Here is a 25,082-nt window from a genome sequence, read left to right as displayed (position 1 = left end):
ATTTAGTAAATGATCCTTAAGAACAAAGAAGGCGGGAACTTTAGAAGGAGGCACAGAGAGGGAGCCTAGCTTTGGGGGGGGGGGCGTGTCATGACTACGATCAGAGCTTCTGGATGTTCCCATGGGGACAGGGCGGGAACGTCTTCCACAACAGAAAGGTCTGAGGGCTTTGGGGAGTTTGACTGTTGCCTTCTAGGGTGCCAGCAAATACAGGTTCCCGCCAGTTGGAGACTTTGGTGGCATCCTACCTATGCCATGCCTCGATGAAGGGAGATCTGAGCACGGAGAGCAGAGGGTTCCCTTGGTCTTTGATGGCACAGCCAAAAGCTCATTGTCCTTTATTCTTACAGCCATGAACAAAGAGTCACCGTGAGATCTGAGGGAGACCCTACCAAAGAGTGGGATGAAATAACGTGCCAACTAATTTCTGTTGTTGGATCACAGAGGATGATGGAATCATTATTCTAAAACATCTCAGAAATAATGAAACCTCTCTCCGTCCCTGAATTTCTCATCAGTTGGTACCCTCACTCTTCTGTGTATAGTAATTATCACAGAGCAAGAATAATCCACCTCCTCCCCCATCAGCCCCGTTTCCCCAATCTGGTACAATGTATCACTCCACCAAGGCAAGGAGATGAGCGGGGATACTGACATTGGTTTAGAAGGGATTATGAGATTTAGAAAAGAACATTTTTGTTCTTTTTGAATAGTGGTTTAGCTCCTATTACCCCAAACATGAGCATTAATAGATTAAGAATTGGGTCCTCAAGCTGGCCCAGCTGGCTTATTACATCCAAAGTGCTGGGGAGTTTTACCTTTTCCATTTTCCAAAGGCCGAGTATGCTGCAAGGCTTCTCAAAAGCCCAGGAAGTGGAGTGTCAAGGAGGGCAGGGCCTCCACTCCTGAATGAATGGTAAATAAGCAACGTGGTCGGCCTGTTCCCTGCCGCACATGTGACTCTGAGGGCCCCTGGTGACCTGTCTCCCGGGCCATCTCCGCTTCCAGGGGAAGCAGGCACCAGGCTGGCGGTGCAGGGTGTGCACACATACTTTTTCCGGGAAAAGTTGGAGCAGGGACAATGGTCTGAAGTGGGAAACAAGGTCCAGCAGCTTTATTCTAGCTTGAAAACTTCCATGTTCCATGCAAGCGGTCTCGTCCAGTGTAGTGTTGAAAAATATGAGAGAGAGAGGATTCTGTCATCACTCAGCTTCAGGAAAAGTGGTGACTTAGTGAAGACCTGCTTGGAAGTTTTTTAATAGCTGATATGTATTGTACAAAGCCTTATTCCAGCTGAGTTGACCTTGGGACTCTGCAGCTGAAGTTTCTAACATATCCTGGAATGTGTCCCACTGAACACGTTTCCCAATTTGGGAGTCCCTGGTCTGGAGGAAGGATTGTGGAGGAAGGAGTCAAGAGGGATCGTTTCTAGATCCTGGTAATAGCTTCCTACCCGAGATGGCAGCTTCACTGGTGACAACAGTTGTCTGGGCAGATAAAAGTTGTGATCATGGAAGCATAAACAAAATTTGAAGGCCTCGTAATGTGGCACAATTATTATCGTTACCAACGATCCCCTTAGAATATCTGCCGATCTAGGAATTAAGCATGGACTGGACTGGAGGCCAAGCCTCCAGGGCAGTGATGCTTTGCAGCCATCCACATTCATCACCTGGGCAGGAAGCTCTGGGAGGCCAGGGCACTCAACATGGCTTGGCTTTTACCAGCAGATAGTGCGCCATCTACAGCCCCTAGAGGGGTGCCCGGCCAGGGGGAAGGCTTCGGTCATAGGCCAAAGTGCACTTGGCATGTCCCACCCTGCCTGCTCCTCCAGGGGATGCGCTAGCACCTTGGATGGGTGAGACCTAGAGGCTCTAAGCCGCACCAGGACCTGTCAGTTTGAAGTGGGTGATAATAATGAATAGGGGCACCTCTCCCCTTTTTCATCTTCCTTTCCTACCTTCCCAGGTTGGCATTTCCCATCTTTTAAATTTTTGTAGCATTTTCTTGCTAATGTGAAGGAATTGCTATTTAAAATCCTTTAGAGGTAGACAAGTAAATATAAAGAAGGACCTGGCTGCCCCAGCCCATCTGGTGGGCTCCACGGTGTAACCCTCCTTAGGGTGACCTGCCCACAGTGGCTCAGATCAAGGGCTCAGTTCCTACCCAAGAGCACTTCAAGTGAATTCAGCAGCCATTCTTCTGCTGAGTTGCTCAAAATCTTTTAATTACTTCACTTAGGGGGACAGACCTAAGCAGAGGTCTTTGTACCTGGCATTTGACTTACCTGAGAGAAATAAAGAAGTTATTAAAAACCTCTCGCTCTTTTAACATAATCATGATTTGACGATAAATACAGATTTTTTATTTTTTGGCTGTGCTGTGCAGCATGCAGGATCTTAGTTCCCTGGCCAGGGATCGAACCCATGTCCCCTGCAGTGGAAGCACAGAGTCTTAACCCCTGGACCACGAGGGAAGTCCCTAAATGTCAATGTTTTACAATCCACAGTGCCACCTCTAGAACTCCAGATGAGGCAACACAGTTAGGAAATATGGATGACACAAACACATACATCTGGTTCCAATTTATTAAAAAACAAAACCAAACGAAATTTTGCAATGAAATTTCCTGGAATTCACAATCCTTTTCAAATCTTCATAGTTGCATTTTTTTTGAACCAGTACATAAGAACACGATTGCACTTATTTACACGATAGTCTTCTATATAACAAAAATAGCCATGTTGTATGATTGAATGTTTCCAATTATTATCCTTAATATTTCATCACTAGCCCACATGAGACAAACGGCTTATGCTTTCCAAGCACATAGAGAATACAATAAAGCAAGATAAAAGTCGTGTCTCCTAATAGAAGACAAATCCCTTTAAAGACAGTTTTGTAAAACTTCCGTGTATTTCAAGAGATATATAAAGTGCTTTAGAAGGAGTAAGGTAGGTGCCTGAGGTGGGGAAGAGGGAAAGAGAAACAGATTATACAGAAAACAAAACAAAAATTAATAACTACACTGCCTTAACTAATCATTTAAATACGCCTGTGACTTTGTATAGAAGATGTTTGGGTAAAACAGCTACCTAATTCACTACTACATTTTTTTAGCAATTAAGAGCTAACCAAAGTCCAAAAAAAAAAGTTACTCATGCAAATGCCATGAGGAATAACTTCGGTGATTTTGAGTCATGTGGCAAAAAAATCAAGGAAGCTCAGTCTCATTATCTGAATATGGAGAGGATGGGTCAGGGATCATTATGCGTGGGAGCTGCAGACTGGCCAGAAAGACCTCGAGGGGACGCTAAGTAAAATTCTACCAGTGACATCATTCGTTTTACGACGGAAGCACATAATTTGTGTTCAGGAGGGGAAAAATAAATCCACTGGATTTTTTTCTTGCTAGTAGGGAGGGACTAGAGATTGATTTATGATGCCATGTCTGGACTATTTCTGAATGGTAGATTCATTCTTTGTAGGAGACACATTTTTTCCCCCAGTGGAAATAATAATGTGCTCTATACAAAGAGGTTTAAATAAGTTGGGTGGTTTTGTTTTTTTTTTTTCACATTAGTGAGCTGGCAATTGCTGGTCATGATCTGCAGTCCACAAAATCAGTGTCACATATATACTGCTTGGGAGGCTCCCCTGGAAACTAGAATAATCCTACTCCCAGCTCATGAACATTTTAAAGAAAAACACCCATTATTTTTTCAGGAAATGAATGGAATGTAACTTTTCACAAGTACAAAATTACTTCGTTTTCTAAATATAAGGGACATCCCACTATAAAAATAACAACCCTCCCTTCCCTCCCCCAACCCTACATCTCTAATTATAAAATGGTACAACCATTTCAGATTACTAATGTGAAAGCAGGAAGTAAATATATTATTATGTACATGTACAAAACACGTGAGTATTTCACACCATTTACATTCATATGAAAGAAGTCTGTTTATTGATCTTCCTTTGCAATCTGACAAGAAAAAAGTTGAGATAACGTTACAAAACAATTAGGCCCTTGCCTTATAACTCTGCACAAACATTCCAGCCAGAGGCATCTTCTTTGCAAACAGAGCAAACAATACTCTTTCAACATTCTGCAGAAGAAAGGGGCTGCTGACAGATCTTCCACGGGATCCTCCTCCAACTTTTCAGAGTTTGTGACATTCCTTCCTCTTTTGACAAATGTGGACCAAATTCTCAACTACTGAGGAAACTGTACGATGAAAGGCAAATCACTACTAGTTGCTGAGGAAATGGTGACCCTAGTCAAATTAGCTGGCTGAAAGAATAGTGGCGAGAATTCCAGCAGAGGGCACCCTGCCCCTTTGCAATAACATCCCACTTAACACGAAGTACCACAGACGCCAACACAAACACAGACTGAAAAGTCCTGAACAGTCCTTCTTCCATTTCTCCACTATCTATTACTACAGGCAATAGTCTGGTATTTTCTTCAAAAGAGCAGGATATGCTGTAATTAATGAGCTCTTATCCATGAAAATTCTTTGGCTATTTAAAATCTTCACATTCTCAAAGAGAACAATATTCTGAGTTCAATAAAGCGCTCGACTTGTCTGAAACTTTTGAGGGAAAAGGGGACTAAGCACTAGACTTTCAAGATGGTGTGGTACTAAGGCCATGATACATTTTTTTTAGATTTCTGGATTTAGTAAGGTCAATCACCAGCCTGCAAGAGAAAACCCCCTGTTTCACAGTTTCATTCGACCAAGCAAACCACCTTCACTTTTATTTATGAGCACATTGTGAGAAAATTAAACTCGTCCCTGGAAGAAACATGTGTCCATTTGGATGGTGATCGGTCTTTGGTTTTTACAGTACACATGGTCCCCACATTTTTCCTGCTTCTCCAAGCCCTTCACTTCAGTAAGGATGACAAGACCACAGACATTCTGTCAAGCAATGACTTTAGGTAACAGGTTGAGCTACCTTCTCCACAGAGTTTTCTCCCTCACTGTTTCAGATCGGCAGAACCTCTGAAGAGATGTATATTCTTGTCTTACCATTATCCTTAACAAATATTTATCAGGTGGCCAGAGAGAGAATAGCTCGGTAGTAAGTACAAATGTTAACAGTAGCACAAGGATGAGAAGGTCTTTGATCACAGAGGTTCCTGAAGAAGCCACTTGATCATGAAGCATGCAAGGCAGGCAACATTCAGAGTATGTAAAGAGAGATGTAAATGACCTCAGCAGCTTCTTTGTAGAGTGATCAGGTTTTGCAGTTACAGGGCTTGATAATTAAGGGTCTACATCCAGGATCTGGAATCACTGCTTGAGTTTTGGGATGATTAATTTAGTGCCATCGAAAGGCTCAAAGGGGAGAGCACGGCTACTGATCTATGGGTCTTTATAAATTATTGTTCCTATTACAAAGGGCCTGGAGTTGTGAGATGGGGAGGGGAGCAGGGGAAGGGAAGAGGTAAGTGATGAGAAACTCACACCTGCTTCTCCGAATTAATTTATTTTTCAGGTAATCCCAACTTTCTTTGCAATCAGGAGTGTTTAACTCATGAGCGTTAAACTCCTTAAGACGTACGCGTTTCCCCAAACAGGTCATCTCTAAAGCTAGGGGATGCTCGTGGATTCGGGAAGAGCATCCATGTTCATACCCTGCCATCCTCTTTTCTGACTTCCTGCGGGTAAGTATCCCCACCACCTTTTAATTGCCATTATCAAATGTACTTTTCAGTCCCGGCCATGCAAATAGCACAGAGGAGGGACTTCTGTGACAGCAGCGCACTGCACAAGAATCCGTGTGTCTGTCACTTTAGGGGAATGAGTTTTTTTTTTTTTTTTTTTTGCCTCTTTTTCAGTCTTAAGGAAGAAGTGGCCTCTCAGATCACTTACAAAGAGCAAACTCTCGTGCCAAGATGTTAAGAAGCAGGAGTGGACATCGGATACGGTACAGCCCACATCTTTTTCCAAGAAATCCTAACCCTGTGGTGGGGAGGGCCTGTGGTGAACTAAGAAGGTCACAAATGCTAGAGGTGGAAGATAAGAGATTAGACAGCATTCTGGAATTGTTACCTTGCCATTATTTACCTCAGAGACTTTTCTGGCAAGGAACCCTTTAAAAAAAAAAAAGGCAATAGCTAGAGGTGATTTGTGATAAAATTAGTGATATGAGACGTGAAAATGAGGCAAGCCCCATTACAGAGGAAGTTAATTTGCCTTTATAGTCAACTGGTTTTCCTCATCAGAAGTGAAAAGATAGATACTGCTGCACAGTAAAAAAACGCCAACAGGAACAATGGTAATCACAATAGTGACAACCCTATAGATCCAGAGCCGCTAAGGTTTTTTTTTTTGGTCCTGAAAGATGGGAAAAGGATGTGTGTGTGGGTGTGTGTACAAAGAAAGAGACAGGCAGTCAGAGAGATCCAGAGATAGAGACACACCCAGACAAAAAAGGGCAAGAAATCTAAGTGGGAGTCTATTAAAAAAACGCTACCAGAAATGGACTCAGGGGCTCTATCTAGAATCACGGGGGGGTGGGGGGCTGGGTCCTCCCTCCTCAGAGGCTGTGACTCTATCTCAGGTTTTCTGAAAGGGTTTTGATTTAATGAGGTTTCTTTGTTTTTGGTCAAGGTGATTCATTCAACGGACAACTAAATGCCATTTATTTTGTATGCTCTGCAAGAATTTTCATCTAAACATGACCAACATGATGGGAGTAAAAGAGTCCCACGGTAGGCTATCTGTCATCATTTTTGGTTCTGAAAGGATGGCAGCTTCAGGGATGTCAGAGCAGCAACTGCACTAGCCACTGGGTACCATGGTTTGATATGACCAAATCCAGACCCAAGAACATCCAGGATGTTTCCATCAGAATGAGGAAAATGCTCAAAACAAAACAAAACAAACAAACAAAACCTCTTTGGACAAAGATTTGATGCCATGGTCATGATCATTACTAAGTGATGTCAGAAAAGGTAGGTGCCTTTGCTACTTCTAACTTTCTAACTTCTCCAAACTCTCCACCACTCTCTGCCTAGATGATGGAGTTGACATTTTAGGGGTGACCAAACCCTAGAGATGAAATCATCAATATTCCTATGCTCTATGCATGATCAGGGCTCAGTTCTTCCCAAAGGGACTGGCCACACAGGACATAGCAATTCCTAGGGGGGACTCTAAATTATTCTGAGGGAATGGAGATGCTCCTTTTCTTGCCCACAGCCTTGGGGTCTAAGGGGGATGCTTACTTCCAAGTTGAGAGCTGGCTTCTGAGTTGCAGGTGGTCATAATTCACCAACTTGGGGCCAGATGGTCACAAGCCCCAAAGACTTCTTCTCTATTGAGAAGGCCACAGCCACACAAAGTCTTGTATTTGGAGTCAATATGTACCTTCCCACTTTTTCCTCCCAAATCCAGGCATTTTAGCTATAGTGGTGGGACTACGGGGCACTGGGACCAGGAAAAGACCTTCTGCCAATCAGGAAGAAGGCAGACCAGGGGTTGAGGTAAAGTTGGATGAGTAGAGTCTGGATTTCTCTTTGGCTCCTGAGTGCCACACATCAGTCCAAGGGTGGAAGTGAAGGATAAAGTTTTGTCTCAGCACCAAATCAACATGCTTTGTGTGACTTTTAAAAAAACAACTGGTCAAGGAAGCAACAGAAAACGGTCATGGACGTCATTGGTGTGGTTAGAAAGATCCAGCAAAAATTTCAAAAAGGATGGTCTGCATATTTACTCATTATAAAACAAATGGATCTCTGGGCCTCTCATTAGGTGGCCTGGGTGGAGTCTAGTTCTTTCTGGAGGTAATTAGGTTTTAACCTTTTTACTCTGTGAGGGTCAGGGAATCTTGTGAGAATGTTCGAGAAGCTCTAGCCCCGCGCAGTCCAAGGTGGCCACGAGCCATGTGACACGGCTGACAGCTGGAGAAATGGCCAGTCCGAACGAATAGGTGTGTGAGTGTAAAGCATACGCTGCCCTTAGAAGATTTAGTACGGAAAAAGAACGTCAAGTATTTCATGAATACTTTTTACACTAATTACGTGTCGAAACAATAATATTGGCTTAAAGAAGGATATTATTAAAATTACTTTTACCTGTTTCCTTTTGCTTTTTTAAAATGTGGCCAGTAGAAAATTGAAAATTACATGTGGGACTTGTACTATATTTCTGCTGAACAGTGCTGGTCTAGACACTAAAGAAAAATACACATCAAGTCTGCATACACCTCTAGAAGGTTCCCACACCCTTTGATACTCTTTGAGCTACCGGGGCCCCAGGTCAGAGTTTCTTCTTCGTTGGGGAGGAGGTGAAGAAGGCTGTGGAGGAAGGATTGTTTCCATTTTTTTTTTTTTTTTGGAACACGTCCCATGCCAGTTAACCTTTTTGCTTTTTGTTTAAAACTACCAAAGCCATAGGAAAATTCTTCAGAAACAAACCTTCGGTAAAGGAGAAACTTCTAGGCTCAGCGAGTTTGCAGCAGAACCTCCTTGGGGTCAGGTCCACAGGCCTCAGATTGGCCGGCCGGGCCCCTCATCCCCTATGCAGCATCTTATAGGGGCTGCTGGGCCACAGAGCACATCAGCTACCAATTCCTGATCTACCTGGTCGCTGGCAGGAAGAGAGAACACCCATCAATCCAAAAGGCATTTTCTCTCTGGGCATGGAATACAATTTATATTTCCTTTGCTGTTGAATTGTCCTTCTAATTCCCCTTGACTTAATACCAAAATTTGTTTTGGGCAAAGCCGACTGAAGGAGAGGTCGGCAGTGCAGGCCTTCGCTGACCAGGAAAAAGAAATACCGGGAGACGAAGAATTCTACACCGAGAACGAGGATTTGAAAGTATCCAGAGACTGCAAACTCTGTGACTAAGTGTGGTTTTTGTTTTTATTTTTTTTGGCTGCGCTGGGTCTTCGTTGCTGCACGCGGGCTTCTCTCTAGTTGCGGCGAGCAGGGGCTACTCTTCGTTGCAGTGCGCGGGCTTCTCATTGCAGTGGCTTCTCTTGTTGCGGAGCACGGGCTCTAGGCGTGCGGACTTCTGTAGTTGTGGCGCACGGGCTTAGTTGCTCCGCGGCATGTGGGATCTTCCCAGACCAGGGCTCGAACCCGTGTCCCCTGCATTGGCAGGTGGATTCTTAACCACTGAGCCACCAGGGAAGCCCTAAGTGTGGTTTTTAAAACAAGGCAAAACAAACCAACTCCTACTTGCACTTAAAATTCAGTCATTTAGATAGTCTCAGCCACGCAGGAGTGCCAGATCTCAAAAGCTGTTATACGTTACATGTCAAGTAACTGTGCCTCCCCAAGGTAGAAAGTCTGCTATATGTCATAGCTCTCTGTCAAAAATGGATCCCCCAGCAAAATGCTCATTAGTGGTCCTGAGACCAGAAGGAGGCTTGGGCATCATCTTGTTAATCTCATTCACTTACAGATGGAGAAGCCGAGGCCCAGCAAGCACGCTGCTCATCTACGCCTCCTGACTCCTGATTTGGCACTGCCTTCATGTCTCCCTGCCTGGAGACCCTGGATTTCATTACTGCAAGTGTTGGACTCCTAGAGAGATGTGACATTTGTGAAGGTGGTGATCATTTTCCTTGCCTTGCTGCCTACTTAGAAAGCGTCAAATAGGAAATTGTTCAAGGTGGTGAAAAAAGAGCAGCCAGGGGTCTCCCTTGACACATACACCGTGTTCCAGCAGGCAGCAAGCTCTTACAGCAGAACCAAACTCTGTTTTTGCATGAGTGTGCATGTAGCGAGACAGAAGGGCCTCATCACATACATAAATAACTCAGGGAGAGAAGCTTTCTCTCCCAGGTAACCCACGCAGTAGCATGGCCTTTCACGGATGTCGAGGTGATCCATCTAATGGTCCAGGGAAGCTATTCACACTGCCTTAGTCATCCCTGCATCTGGAGAGTCTCAATGTATTACAAAATTGCCCACTGAAAAAAATAGCACACCTCTGTCAAAAAAAGAATAAAAACAAACAGTTTAAGAACACCGGTGGGTTTTTAGAATTCACTTTGATACCTCGTTTCCTTTCCCTCTTCGTCTCTCTCAGTCAGGAGAAACTTGACGTCAACAATTCCCATGCTGTACTTTTTAGATCAAATGGTTTATCAAATCACACCTCCCATCTCACTTGGTATCTAGACGCACTCAGGGGAGCCCTGGGAAGCAATTTCTTAAGGATTTACCTAAATCCTCCCTCGGGGTCTGGCGAGGTTGAACAGAATATTGGAATTAAGGTAAGACCTAGATGCTACTGCAGCCCTCACTGTGTTGGATCCAAAGATGATTGGATCTTTTCTAAAGTTTCCATCTCCTGCAGAACCCATTTGTGGAGGTAACAAAAGACTGCTGTAGCCTTGGGGAAACAGGCATTTTGCTTTCAGGAAGAGTATATGGTATCTGGCTTGAAAACTAGGCGTGCAGTCCCAGTGACGGACAAGTCCTACAGCCACAGAGAACAGCGCTAATGCCCTAGTGGGAACTTGTGAGTTCAGAATTTCAGCCAAAGACTGTTAAGAATTAGATGGATTGAAGTGCCTCCCTAGAGCTTCCTTCTCAAGTCACGTCGGTCCTTAACAGAGCCTGGCAAGTGGAAGCCAGCGTGTGTAGCTGAAAAAAATGAGCAGTGGCCTCAGCAGATTCAGAGCTTGGCGTTGGGGTCTCTGGCAGCTGGCATTTCCAAGATCCACTTAAAAGAATTCAGATTCTAAACGAAAGCTGGCCTTAGACTGTTGCAAGGCGCTGAGGCACTTCCTAAAGCCATGCACACTTCATGCTGAGAGGTCAAGGACATTAATCTCAGAGATGGAATACAAACTGGTCATAGCAGGAACTGATGCTTCTAAACAGAACTCTGTACAAAAGCTGCAGTGAATCAAAGGCAAAACAAAAGCGTGAACATAAACTACACATAGTCCTTAAAAAGAAAGCGCCAAAGAAATCAACAACATTCCCCAAATAGGAAAACAAGAAACTGAAATGAAACTAAGAAGCCCTAAAAGAGTCTTTTCAGTCTGTTTGAGGAACTTCGGAAGTGTGTGTCTCCAAGGACATGGGAGAGAAGATCAGCTTTCAACTTCCAAGGTGCCAAGGCCATGAGCTGTTGTAGAGACGGAGAAACTGCATCCTGATGAACGTGACTTTGGATATTGCTTTTCGGTACCATTCTTGTGTGGAGTGCCCTGGAGTTGCCAAGGTGTTCTGGAGGTGCGTGTGCCTGGTCCAGTCTTGGGGCACTCCTCCCTTCCTTCCCCTTGGGTCCTATCATCCCCTTTTTCTATATTCGCCATTTCAAGATTTCACCTCTTCGCAGTCTTGGTCGGTGGAAAGTTCTACATCAGACAGTCCAACCTCCATTGCCATGATCAGCGAGATGTCAGAATCACTGCTTATAGCTGGCTCCTGCTCACCTGGTGGGAGGAAACAAAGTTCACAGTGAACACTGAGCTATGTCTTCAGATGCTGATTATTTCAATACAATTGCCCTTAATAACATTTCATTGAAGCCCAAGAGAAGGTATTAGGCTACTTTGTAAAAAAAAAAAAAAAAGAAAAAAAGTCTAGTTAGAGACTTTTCTCACACTACATCCCCAAATAAATTCTAAATGGGTCAAGAAGTTAAATGGAAACAAAAGAAACTAATGAAGCCAGAAGAAAATATATCTTATAAGTATATATCTAAGTAGGAAGAAAATATATCTAACATCTCTAAGTAAGGCAAGAAGTTCTACATGGAAAAGAAATTGAGCAATTCACAGATGAAAAGATTGATAAATGTGTATAAAATTCTAAAAATATTAAAAACATGAAAAATAAGATTAAAGGTATATGTCACACTGGGAATATCTGCAAAAATTTCACAGAGGATTGTATTCATTTTTTTTTGTTTTCTTTTTTTTGAACTTTATTTTATTTTATTTTTTATACAGCAGGTTCTTATTAGTTATCCATTTTATACATATTAGTGTATATATGTCAATCCCAATCTCCCAATTCATCACACCACCATCCCCCCCACCCCCGCCACTTTCCCCTCTTGGTGTCCATACATTTGTTCTCTACATCTGTGTCTCAATTTCTGCCCTGCAAGCCAGTTCATCTGTACCATTTTTCTAGCTCCACATATATGCGTTAATATATGATATTTGTTTCTCTCTTTCTGACTTACTTCACTCTGCATGGTAGTCTCTAGATCCATCCATGTCTCTACAAATGACCCAATTTCGTTCCTTTTTATGGCTGAGTAATATTCCATTGTATATATGTACCACATCTTCTTTATCCATTTGTCTGTCGATGGGCATTTAGGTTGCTTCCATGACCTGGCTATTGTAAATAGTGCTGCAATGAACATTCGGGTGCATGTGTCTTTTTGAATTATGGTTTTCTCTGGGTATATGACCAGTAGTGGGATTGCTGGGTCATATGGTAATTCTATTTTTAGTTTTTTAAGGAACCTCCATACTGTTCTCCATAGTGGCTGTATCAATTTACATTCCCACCAACAGTGCAAGAGAGTTCCCTTTTCTCCACACCCTCTCCAGCATTTGTTCTTTGTAGATTTTCTGATGATGCCCATTCTAACTGGTATGAGGTGATACCTCATTGTAGTTTTGATTTGCATTTCTCTAATAATCAGTGATGTTGAGCAGCTTTTCATGTGCTTCTTGGCCATCTGTATATCTTCTTTGGAGAAATGTCTACTTGGGGCTTCTGCCCATTTTTGGATTGGGTTGTTTGTTTTTTTAATATTGAGCTGCATGAGCTGTTTATATATTTTGGAGATTAATCCTTTGTCCGTTGATTCGTTTGCAAATATTTTCTCCCATTTTGAGGGTTGTCTTTTCGTCTTGTTTATGGTTTCCTTTGCTGTGCAAAAGCTTCTACGTTTCATTAGGTCCCATTTGTTTATTTTTCTTTTTATTTCCATTACTCTAGGAGGTGGATCAAAAAAGATCTTGCTGTGATTTATGTCAAAGAGTGTTCTTCCTAAGTTTTCCTCTAAGAGTTTTATAGTGTCCAGTCTTACATTTAGGTCTCTAATCCATTTTGAGTTTATTTTTGTGTATGGTGTTAGGGAGTGTTCTAATTTCATTCTTTTACATGTAGCTGTCCAGTCTCCCCAGCACCACTTATTGAAGAGACTCTCTTTTCTCCATTGTATATCCTTGCCTCCTTTGTCATAGATGAGTTGACCATAGGTGTGTGGGTTTATCTCTGGGCTTTCTATCTTGTTCCATTGATCTATATTTCTGTTTTTGTGCCAGTACTATATTGTCTTGATTACTGTAGCTTTGTAGTATAGTCTGAAGTCAGGGAGTCTGATTCCTCCAGCTCCATTTTTTTCCCTCAAGACTGCTTTGGCTATTCGGGGTCTTTTGTGTCTCCATACAAATTTTAAGATTTTTTGTTCCAGTTCCGTAAAAAGTGCCATTGGTAATTTGAAACGGATTGCATTAAATCTGTAGATTGCTTTGGGTACTATAGTCATTTTCACAATATTGATTCTTCCAATCCAAGAACATGGTATATCTCTCCATCTGTTTGTATCATCTTTAATTTCTTTCATCAGTGTCTTATAGTTTTCTGCATACAGGTCTTTTGTCTCCCTCGGTAGGTTTATTCCTAGGTATTTTATTCTTTTTGTTGCAATGGTAAATGGGAGTGTCTCTTTAATTTCTCTTTCAGATTTTTCATCATTAGTGTATAGCAGTGCAAGAGATTTCTGTGCATTAATTTTGTATCCTGCAACTTGACCAAATTCATTGATTAGCTCTAGTAGTTTTCTGGTGGCATCTTTAGGATTCTCTATGTATAGTATCATGTCATCTGCAAACAGTGACAGTTTTACTTCTTCTTTTCCAGTTTGTATTCCTTTTATTTCTTTTTCTTCTCTGATTGCTGTGGCTAGGACTTCCAAAACTATGTTGAATAATAGTGGTGAGAGTGGACATCCTTGTCTTGTTCCTGATCTTAGAGGAAATGCTTTCAGTTTTTCACCATTGAGAATGATGTTGGCTGTGGGTTTGTCATATATGGCCTTTATTATGCTGAGGTAGGCTCCCTCTTTGTCCACTTTCTGGAGAGTTTTTATCATAAATGGGTGTTGAATTTTGTCAAAAGCTTTTTCTGCATCTATTGAGATGATCATATGGTTTTTCTTCTTCAATTTGTTAATATGGTGTATCACATTGATTGATTTGCATGTATTGAAGAATCCTTGCATCCCTGGGATAAATCCCACTTGATCATGGTGTATGATCCTTTTAATGTGTTGCTGGATTCTGTTTGCTACTATTTTGTTGAGGATTTTTGCATCTATATTCATCAGTGATATTGGTCTGTAATTTTCTTTTTTTGTAGTATCTTTGTCTGGTTTTGGTATCAGGGTGACGGTGGCCTCACAGAATGAGTTTGGGAGTGTTCCTTCCTCTGCAGTTTTTTGGAATAGTTTGAGAAAGATGGGTGTTAGTTCTTCTCTAAATGTTTGATAGAATTCACCTGTGAAGCCATCTGGTCCTGGACGTTTGTTTGCTTGAAGATTTTTAATCACAGTTTCAATTTCATTACTTGTGATTGGTCTGTTCCTATTTTCTATTTCTTCCTGGTTCAGTCTTGGAAGGTTATACCTTTCTAAGAGTTTGTCCATTTCTTCCAGGTTGTCCATTTTATTGGCATAGAGTTACTTGTAGTAGTCTCTTAGGATGCTTTGTATTTCTGCGGTGTCTGTTGTAACTTCTTTTTCATTTCTAATTTTAATGATTTGTATCCTCTCCTTCTTTTTCTTGATGAGTCTGGCTAATGGTTTATCAATTTTGTTTATCTTCTCAAAGAACCAGCTTTTAGTTTTATTGATCTTTGCTATTGTTTTCTTTGTTTCTATTTCACTTATTTCTGCTCTGATCTTTATGATTTCTTTCCTTCTATTAACTTTGGGTTTTGTTTGTTCTTCTTTCTCTAGTTCTTTTAGGTGTAAGGTTAGATTGTTCATTTCAGATGTTTGTTGTTTCTTGAGGTAGGACTGTATTGCTATAAACTTCCCTCTTAGAACTGCTTTTGCTGCATCCCATAGGTTTTGGATCGTCGTGTTTTCATCGTCATTTGTCTCCAGGTATTTTTTGATTTCCTCTTTGATTTCTTTAGTGATCTCTTGGTTATTTAGTAACATATTGTTTAGCCTCCATGTGTTTGTGTTTTTTATGTTTTTTTCCCTGTAATTGATTTCTAATCTCATAGCGTTGTGGTCAGAAAAGATGCTTGATATGATTTCAATTTTTAAAAATTTACTGAGGCTTGATTTGTGACCCAAGATGTGATCTATCCTGGAGAATGTTCCATGTGCACTTGAGAAGAAAGTGTAATCTGCTGTTTTTGGATGGAATGTCCTATAAATAACAATTAAATGTCTCTGGTCTATTGTGTCATTTAAAGCTTGTGTTTCCTTATTAATTTTCTATTTGGATGATCTGTCCAGTGGTGTAAATGAGGTGTTAAAGTCCCCCACTATTATTGTGTTACTGTCGATTTCCTATTTTATAGCTGTTAGCAGTTGCCTTATGTACTGAGGTGCTCCTATGTTGGGTGCATATATAATCGTTATATCTTCTTCTTGGATTGATCCCTTGATCATTACGTAGTGTCCTTCCTTGTCTCTTGTAACATTCTTTATTTTAAAGTTTATTTTATCTGATATGAGTATTGCTACTCCAGCTTTCTTTTGATTTCCATTTGCATGGAATATCTTTTTCCATCCCCTCACTTTCAGTCTGTATGTGTCCCTAGGTCTGAAGTGGGTCTCTTGTAGACAGCATATATATGGGTCTTGTTTTTGTATCCATTCAGCAAGCCTGTGTCTTTTGGTTGGAGTATTTAATACATTCACGTTTAAGGTAATTATTGATATGTATGTTTCTATGACCATTTTCTTAATTGTTTTGGGTTTGTTTTTGTAGGTCTTTTCTTCTCTTGTGTTTCCCACTTAGAGAAGTTCCTTTAGCATTTGTTGTAGAGCTGGTTTGGTGGTGCTTAATTCTCTTAGCTTTTGCTTGTCTGTAAAGCTTTCGATTTCTCCATCGAATCTGAATGAGATCCTTGCTGGGTAGAGTAATCTTGGTTGTAGGTTCTTCCCTTTCATCACTTTAAATATGTCATGCCACTGCCTTCTGGCTTGTAGAGTTTCTGCTGAGAAATCAGCTGTTAACCTTATGGGAGTTCCCTTGTATGTTATTTGTCGTTTTTCCCTTGCTGCTTTCAATAGTTTTTCTTTGTCTTTAATTTTTGCCAAGTTGATTACTATGTGTCTTGGCGTGTTTCTCCTTGGGTTTATCCTGTATGGGACTCTCTGTGCTTCCTGGACTTGGGTGGCTATTTCCTTTCCCATGTTAGGTAAGTTTTTGACTATAATCTCTTCAAATATTTTCTCGGGTCCTTTCTCTCTCTCGTCTCCTTCTGGGACCCCTATAATGCGAATGTTGTTGCGTTTAATGTTGTCCCAGAGGTCTCTTAGGCTGTCTTCATTTTTTTTCATTCTTTTTTCTTTATTCTGTTCTGCAGCAGTGAATTCCACCATTCTGTCTTCCAGGTCACTTATCCGTTCTTCTGCCTCAGTTATTCTGCTATTGATTCCTTCTAGTGTATTTTTCCTTTCAGTTATTGTATTGTTCATCTCTGTTTGTTTGTTCTTTAATTCTTCTAGGTCTTTGTTAAATATTTTTGCGTCTTCTCGATCTTTGCCTCCATTGTTTTTCCGAGGTCCTGGATCATCTTCACTATCATTATTCTGAATTCTTTTTCTGGAAGGTTGCCTATCTCCACTTCATGTAGTTGTTTTTCTGGGGTTTTACCTTGTTCCTTCATCTGGTACATAGCCCTCTGCCTTTTCATCTTGTCTATCTTTCTGTGAATGTGGTTTTTGTTCCACAGGCTGCAGGATTGTAGTTCTTGTTGCTTCTGCTGTCTGCCCTCTGGTGGATGAGGGTATCTAAGAGGCTTGTGCAAGTTTCTTGATGGGAGGGACTGGTGGTGGGTAGAGCTGACTGTTGCTCTGGAAGGCAGAGCTCAGTAAAACTTTAATCTGCTTGTCTGCTGATGGGTGGGGCTGGGTTCCCTCCCTATTCGTTGTTTGGCCTGAGGCGACCCCACACTGGGGCCTGCCTGGGCTCTTTGGTGGGGCTAATGGTGGACTCTGGGAGGGCTCATGCCAAGGAGTACTTCCCAGAACTTCTGCTGCCAGTGTCCTTGTCCTCATGGTGAGACACAGCCACCTCCCGCCTCTGCAGGAGACCCTCCAACACTAGCAGGTAGGTCTGTTTCAGTCTCCTATGGGGTCACTGCTCCTTCCCCTGGGTCCCGATGCACACACTACTTTGTGTGTGCCCTCCAAGAGTGGAGTCTCTGTTTCCCCCAGTCCTGTCGAAGTCCTGTAATCAAATCCCGCTAACCTTCAAAGTCTGATTCTTTAGGAATTCCACCTCCCGTTGCCAGACCCCCAGGTTGGGAAGCCTGATGTGGGGTTCAGAGCCTTCACTCCAGTGGATGGACTTCTGTGGTTTAAGTGTTCTCCAGTTTGTGCGTCACCACCCAGCAGTTATGGGATTTGATTTTATTGTGATTGCGCCCCTCCTACCATCTCACTGTGGCTTCTCCTTTGTCTTTGGTTGTGGGGTATCTTTTTGGGTGTGTTCCAGTGTCTTCCTGTCGATGATTGTTCAGCAGTTAGTTGTGATTCTGGTGCTCTTGCAAGAGGGAGTGAGAGCACGTCCTTCTACTCCACCATCTTGAACCAATCTTTGAGGACTGTATTCTTAACAGAGAGCTTTTAAATAAATAAGAAAAACTGAGTCCAACAGAAAAATGGGTAAAGGTTACTGTTATACAGTTCACAAAAAATGTAATATAAATGGCCAATAAATATCAGGTAAAAAGAAGTTATTGCTTTTTTTAATGAAATCTTCACTCTTTAAAAAAGACTGTATTACAGTTAAGGGTACACTGAGGTAGGTATTTTGATCAACTGCACTCAGAACTGTGAAATTTTCACTCAGTAATTTCATTTCCAGAATGCATTATAGAGAAATAATCAGAGATGCAGAACTATTCATTTAAGCATTATTTATAGCAGCAAAACATTGCAAGAAGTCCAACAATAAAAAATATCTCAGTAAACTATATTTCTTCTAAAGGACAATCTTAATCACTAAAGTGACGTTTCCAGAGAGTTTGTAGTGCAGTGAAATCGACAGAGAAAGTTAACTAGAAGCAGGAAAACCAAAAATGTTAATAAGAGTTGTCTCAAGTTTTAGGGTTTATAATTATTTTCTTTTCTTTAAAAAAAATTTAGTGTTACTCCTAACCATTCTTCAATGAACAGATATCATTCATTCACTCAAGACATAATTATTGAGTCCCTACTACATGCTAAGGCTTATGCTAACTGTAGGGATATAGGTGAGAGCGAGGCAGTTCCAGACCTCAAGGAGCTTACTGTCCAGTAGACAGGCAGACCATTTACTTGTCAATTACCACCCAACAGGATAAGCACTTTGCTGGAAGATGTACCGGTTTTATAGGAGCAGGTAACGGGGCTACATAACCATTTAGTGAATCAAAGAAGGCTTCCCACAGGCTGCGATATCTAAACTGAGTCCTATAGGATAACTTGTATTTTAGCCAGATGAATGAGAAGGATGAATCTTTTAAGCACTAGCAATAGCATGCACAGATGGCTGTAGGTGATAGGGAGCCTTGTGCAGACGGACATCAGACTGTATTTAAATATGACTGGGATTCAGAGGCAAGCTAGGGAGTACGAACAGGGGAGGCTGGGGAGCTCAGCTGCCTATAAGGCAGCTTTAAAACCAGAAGATCTTGTATGTTCCATTACCCCGCAGAAGAAATACGCAATTAAAAGACCAACAAAACATCTAAGTGCTAAAGAATGCGGATGGTTGTAATACACTTTTGCTCTCATAATCATTGATATAATTTATTTCATGTTGAAGTGTAGTTAAGAAAAATATATGAGTTTCATGAAGCGTAGTGAATTCTTCAGATGTTTAAAAGGAGACAAACAGAGAACTAACAAAGAGTTATGGTCTTAGAATCAGTTTTAGAGAAATGAGGTGTTTCACAGGGATATACCTAAAGACTGAGATCTAAAATGTTTCCCAGACCCAAAAGTGCATGAGGTTTGTAGAAATGTAGACAGATCAATGGGTAGAATAAAACTTTGGAAGCAGATCTTGGTAGATAGAAGTACAGTATTTAGTCTTTGAAAATGGTGACATTCAACAAAAATTCAATAAAACTAGTCATTTAGAAAAAGGTGAAACTGGATTCCTGCCTCGTACCGTATACATTCTAGGCTGGCTAAATAGCTATATCTATATCTGTATCCACATCCATATCTGTATCTGTATCTATACCTGTACGTATAGCCCATCTTTATTTTGTGTGTGTGTACTTCCTTCCCATTTATCCTCCTCTCCAGAGCCATCTGGTACCTTCCATCCCTGACCTTTGGGGAATTCTTTGATGCAAACTAGGATGGTCCTCCCCTTCCTGCTTCGCACTTGTTTTCTCTGCAGGGCTGTGGCTTGCTGTTGTGTAGGCTGCACTCAGCACCACCTGGAGGAAGCTTTCACTCTGGAGGCTGAGTGAGTAGTGGGCACTGAATTTCAGCAGGACACAACCTGCACAGCCAGAGACAGGACCTCGCTCTGATTTTTAGGTCCACTAGGTCAATGACCCCTTATTTTTTCCCCAGTTGCCCAAATTTTGCCTTTGTCTCTTTTTACATTTTCCCTGTCCATGTTGGTCTATGCCTTACAAAAATCCCTTTGTTTTTGTGGGGTTTTAGGAGTGGCTGGAAGTAATTTCATGTGTTCAATCCACTCTTTTTACTCAGTGCTCTCTGTAAGCATCACTTTTACAATGAGAAAATTATATACTGAAAATTATATTTATGAGAACTGGGACCCTATCTTACTTTAGGACACTGTATTCTAGTCTCGGCTATAAGTAACTACACATGTTACTTTGTATAAGTCACTTTCTCCTTTAGGACTAGAGTTTAAATGTCTATAAAATGAGAGTTTGGACTAGATACCTTAGAGTCCTTTCCAGTTGTTACAGTTTATTCACGTATATGCTGATGCCAGTCTAGCACAGTGCCTCACACATGGCAGGTGCTCAATAAATAATTATTTAACAGAATTACCAGTGAGAAAGAGTTGTCTTTCTTTTGTCGTAACCCTTCAACATGTTGCTTTCTATTAAAAAAATTTTTTTTCTTAATCAAAAAGAAGGTTTGCTAGTGTATATTAAGTACAAGTACGTACTAAATGGGAGAAATCACTACTCTGAGGTGTAAAGAAAGCTGAAATATTCTTATTCCTGGAGATAAAAAATGAGGGCCAAAGATATGGAAGCAACCTAAGTGTCCATCGACAGCTGAATGGATAAAGAAGATGTGATATATATACATATATATGTACAATGGAATACTACTCAGCTATAAAAAAGAATGAAATTTTGCCACTTGCAGCAACATGGATGGGCTGGGAGGGTGTTATGCTAAGTGAAATAAGTCAGACAGAGAAAGACAAATACTGTATGATATCACTTATATGTGGAATCTAAAAAATACAACAAACTAGTGAATACAACAAAAAAGGAAGCAGACTCACAGATAGAGGGAACAAACTAGTGGTTACCAGTGGGGGGAGGGGGAGGGTCATGATGGGGGGGGAGTGGGAGGCACAAACTACTGGGTGTAAGACAGGCTACATGGATGTATTGTACGACACAAGGGAATATGGCCAATATTTTGCAATACCTGTAAATGGAGTGTAACCTTTAAAAATTATATAAAAAATTTTAAAAATTTTAAAAATGAGGGCTGTATTGTAGAGATATATTGTCTCCCTTCTCTTCCCCCTTCACCTGCCCCTCCTTCTCATTCTCCTTCTTCTTGTTCTTGTTCTTTTGGGCAATAGTCCATGAACCAATTTAGTTCACAAGAAGCCAAAAATGACAGCTCACAAGTAAACTATAAGTCAACCGAAGAGCTCACCATGGAGTGATCTTATAGCTTTCATATGGAGCTAGTACAAAAGGAAGCACAGATAAGAGTTGACTTGTGTAGAGATAGCTTACTGTACCTGCAGCTTTTCACCTACACTCCTATCTTCTCAGCCACCAGCCTCAGCAGATTTCAAGGATTCATTCTCAGCGTGGTGTTTTCTAAATCGGAATGTGTGAATTGAAAGAGAAAAGGGCTGTGGGGACTGCTATAACTATGGGCTGTTGAATTCATGACGCTATTTTGGAAATTGTCCTGCACTGCTCTAGGCAAAGATGAATTCAAACCAATAAAAATAGAGATTTGCCAAAAATGGTGCAATTTTCATGATGCGACATTGCATCAACCACAATATCTAATCATTTTCCATGCCAAAACTTAAAAAAATGATCTGAAGACATCTGAAATTATTCTTTAGTCTGTCCTGTGTTTTTAATTGAACTTGGTTTGCTCCATAATTTTTAAAAGCAGGGTTTTATCTTTTAATCAAGGCAGATGTCTTACTTCGAGGCCAAAATAATACAAATAAAAATGTTGACACCAAAACATTTAGAAGGTTCTCTGTAGGTGGTACTAATTGAGGAGTGTAAAGTAACAATTAACAATATAAATGTTCACTGAATTTTATCTTCTTCCCTGCAAAAGCTAATATAAAATGAATGCAAAAATAACATTGGCCTTTACTGAATTCTCACAATAACCCTTTGATGTGGGTATTATTATTCCTATTTCACAAACAAAATAAAAGCCTTAGTCCCTTTGACACAGTAGTATAATACCTACTTGACACACTTTCTTCTCTTGGTTTCATGCATTGTAAGGACATTGAGAGAATTTAAACAGGGAGTAATATGATCTGCTTAATATTTTAAAAGAGCACTCTTGCTGTTAAGTGAAGAATAGATTGGTAGGTCATGGGTGGAGATAATCCAGAAGAAACCACTGCAGCAAAACAGATGAAACATGGTGGTGGCTTGCTGTAATAGTGCCTCAGTCCCCCACCCCTAAATTGCCCCTTACCCCATCCCCACTGGTAAACACTAGTTTGTTCTCTATGAGTCTGCTTCTTTTATGTTTTATTCACTTCAGCATAGAGAAGGTGTTTTGGTGGATTTAAAGACTGATCCCAAGTCATCTAAGGCTCAGTCTTGAATCTCTTTATCACAGCGTTAAGGAGCACCTGATTAGACGGTGAGCAGAAAACACTGTTTTAAATGGAGCTTTGTGACCGATTTTGTTGATCCATAACTACTGCTTTCACATATTTCCACATTTAATTCTAAGTAAAATCCATCAGTAGGCTAACTGTGGTTAACCAAAAAATTCTTAGTGGCGGGATTTGTTTTTATTAATTCCATTTAGTCCATAAGTGATTAATATCTTTGGTTTATTCCTTTCCTCTTTGATACATAAAGTGTTACCTAAAGAGCCACAGGTTTCCCTTTGTGAAATGGACACTGCAGTTGTAGTTTTGCTGGGGGTTTGATATAACTGTCTGTAACGGTGGGGCTGGATGACTTAAAGTTCCTTCCAACCTGAGATCTGGCCTGTCCCGTCTTGGGCACATCGGGCCTATCTTACTTCGCTGGCTCAGGGCCACCCATTGTCAACATTCCCATTTCAGAATCCCACCGCACTCTTTCAGAAGTAGGAGGCACTTGGTAAACGTTTGTAGCAGTGAAATTGAATAAGTCCCTCTGTGGACACATAGGGTGTCAAGTTTTATATTTTATTAACTAATAACAATATTAGCGCTTATTGTTAGTATATGCCAGGGACTATGCTAAATACTTTAAGTTGACTGAATATTCACAATTAACCTATGACATAGGAAGAATTATTATTTCTATTTTCAGGTGATAAAACTAAGGCTCAGAAAGGTACATGGCAGTAGGAGTTGGATCCAGAATTTACACCAAGGCCTGTCTGACACCAGCGTCCACAAACTTGACCATATGCATACTTCAGAGTTGAGATTCTTAGCCTGAGGATTAGTGGAATTTTGGGGGTGTCCAGGTACTCAAAATTACGTACACACTTCTGTGGTTATGTGCATTTATGCATTTTTCTGGTGAGAGGGTTTGCTTTTACCAGATTCTTACAGAAACCACAAAAGGCTGAGAAGCATTCACTTAAGAGGTTTTCCATCCTGGGTAAGTTGAAGAACACATTGCTGCCTGCAACAAGAGTGGCTTGGCTTTTTATAAAAAAATGAATCTTTTGGTTTACATTTCACTGACCATGTGTTTTATTAACTTGACAGGACACTTTTCATCTGAAGTCACTGCTTTCTTACTTAATTGTTTCTATATGATGGTTATTCACAGCTAAAGCAGAAAATTATCCATCCCAGAATGAGGCTTGATATTTACTCTACTGCCTGACATATGAAAGGAGGCATAGAGCTGTAGCAGGCTGGAATAAGTCCTGTTCGGTTAGGAATTAACAAACACATCACATAAAAGCTTATTTTTCCCCATGTACTTGAAAAATAAGTTTTCAAGGAAAAACAGCATCCTTCTGTCCATTGCTACTGATGTTTATCTTTTTGAAAATAGGACATTTCCGATCACCCTGTATTATACAAAAGCACCATAGGGGAGACACACAACCGGACTGGCTGCCTTACAGTATTGCTGTCTTTTCATTTCTTTTCAGAATTAAGGTGTCTTAGGGTTGGAGCACTGCTTATATACTCCCTGTCGTAATCTAAGCGGGAAAGTTAGTTTGATTTCAAATGCAGAGTGTTTCCAGTAAGGAAATGTATTCCTTTCACATATGTTCCTTGCTTTTCTCTCTTTTGCTTAACAAGAATTTCTGGGGAGATAAACTTCCAGTTTCGTTTAAATTTTCCCTCTTATGAGTGGCTTCTGCTGTGAGAATGGTAGGCCTTTGTGTCACTTTCTTCAGAGGCTGTGCAATAATGTTAATAATAATAGCTGGAGTGTAGGATTGCTTCCTATGTTCCAGGCATTGTTCTAAGCAATTACATGTTATGTATGTCATCCTTACAAGGATGCTCTGGAGTAGGTGGATGATTACCCCAACGACTGCTTCCCATTTTGCAGGTGAAGTCAACTTGTCCGCGGTCAAAAACATAGAAAGAGGCAGAAATGGAATCCTAACGCAACAGCCAGTGCTGTTGACAGCTATGCTATTCTGCAATGGCACAGCTGCTAGATTTCTATTTGGCTGCTAGGTTGTTCCCAAAGACAATGCTTGGTCACCTTAGAGAACCAAGCATTCCAGGCTTACAATATAAATTCATCCACTTGGCCAAGTGACTCCTAGAATTGTTCAGATATAACTGGCACTTTTGCCTTTTTAAATGCTTGCTCCTTAATTATAGACATGGTGAGCTCAAATCAGGAAAATTCTTTTTCACCTGGGGACATTTAAAGCATTGTTCTTATTCTGACTTGGTAAAGGAGAACTCCCTGGAAATGTGGATATTAAATAAGATCATAAGTTAGGATTTCACTCTCTGCTTTTATCTCTTCATCATTGGTTTTCTTTCCCTGTGACACTTCACTCAGCAGGAGAAAGATTTTCTCCAATTGCTCAAACTCCTTATGATTTCATTAACAATTCATTCATTGAGTAATTCCTTACCAAGAGCGAAAAGAAGCGATAATGTGATTTTTGCATTAGTTTTACATTAGTTTTTGCAGGAATGAAGGCAAAATCTAGTGAACATTTATGTTGTTAATAGCTATTTTACAATTCCTAATTAGTACTACCCACATAAAACCTTAAGCATTAAGCCTAGTATCTGGTATATGGAAGGCTCTTGATAAATGTGAATATGATTGGAATGAAAAAAGAATAAAAAAGGGAAAGAAATCCAAAAAAGAAATCCATCTACCAGATGGATTTAGAGAGATAGGCAGATACCCTGCAGATATCCATTTCTGCAATTGTATAAAATTATCTATAGACTTCATTTATTCATTCATCAACTTATTTACCACTTATGTATTCAATAGGAATTT

The 25,082-nt window shown here is 40.7% G+C and overlaps 1 protein-coding gene across 1 annotated transcript in view; it reads right to left on the bottom strand.

The window, feature by feature from the left end:
* Positions 1-10,968: 10,968 nt before the first annotated feature.
* The window catches only part of RNF150 (ring finger protein 150), a 240,066-nt gene continuing 225,952 nt past the window's right edge, over positions 10,969-25,082 (bottom strand). The window contains exon 7 of the mRNA XM_061191653.1: positions 10,969-11,419. Coding sequence (XP_061047636.1) covers positions 11,301-11,419 — 119 coding nt within the window. The 3' untranslated portion in view covers positions 10,969-11,300. The remainder of the gene's footprint in view (positions 11,420-25,082) is intronic.

The sequence above is a fragment of the Eubalaena glacialis genome, chromosome 5 (assembly GCF_028564815.1).
Source record: "Eubalaena glacialis isolate mEubGla1 chromosome 5, mEubGla1.1.hap2.+ XY, whole genome shotgun sequence".
Lineage (NCBI taxonomy): Eukaryota > Metazoa > Chordata > Mammalia > Artiodactyla > Balaenidae > Eubalaena > Eubalaena glacialis.
This window is presented reverse-complemented; position numbering and strand designations above follow the sequence as displayed.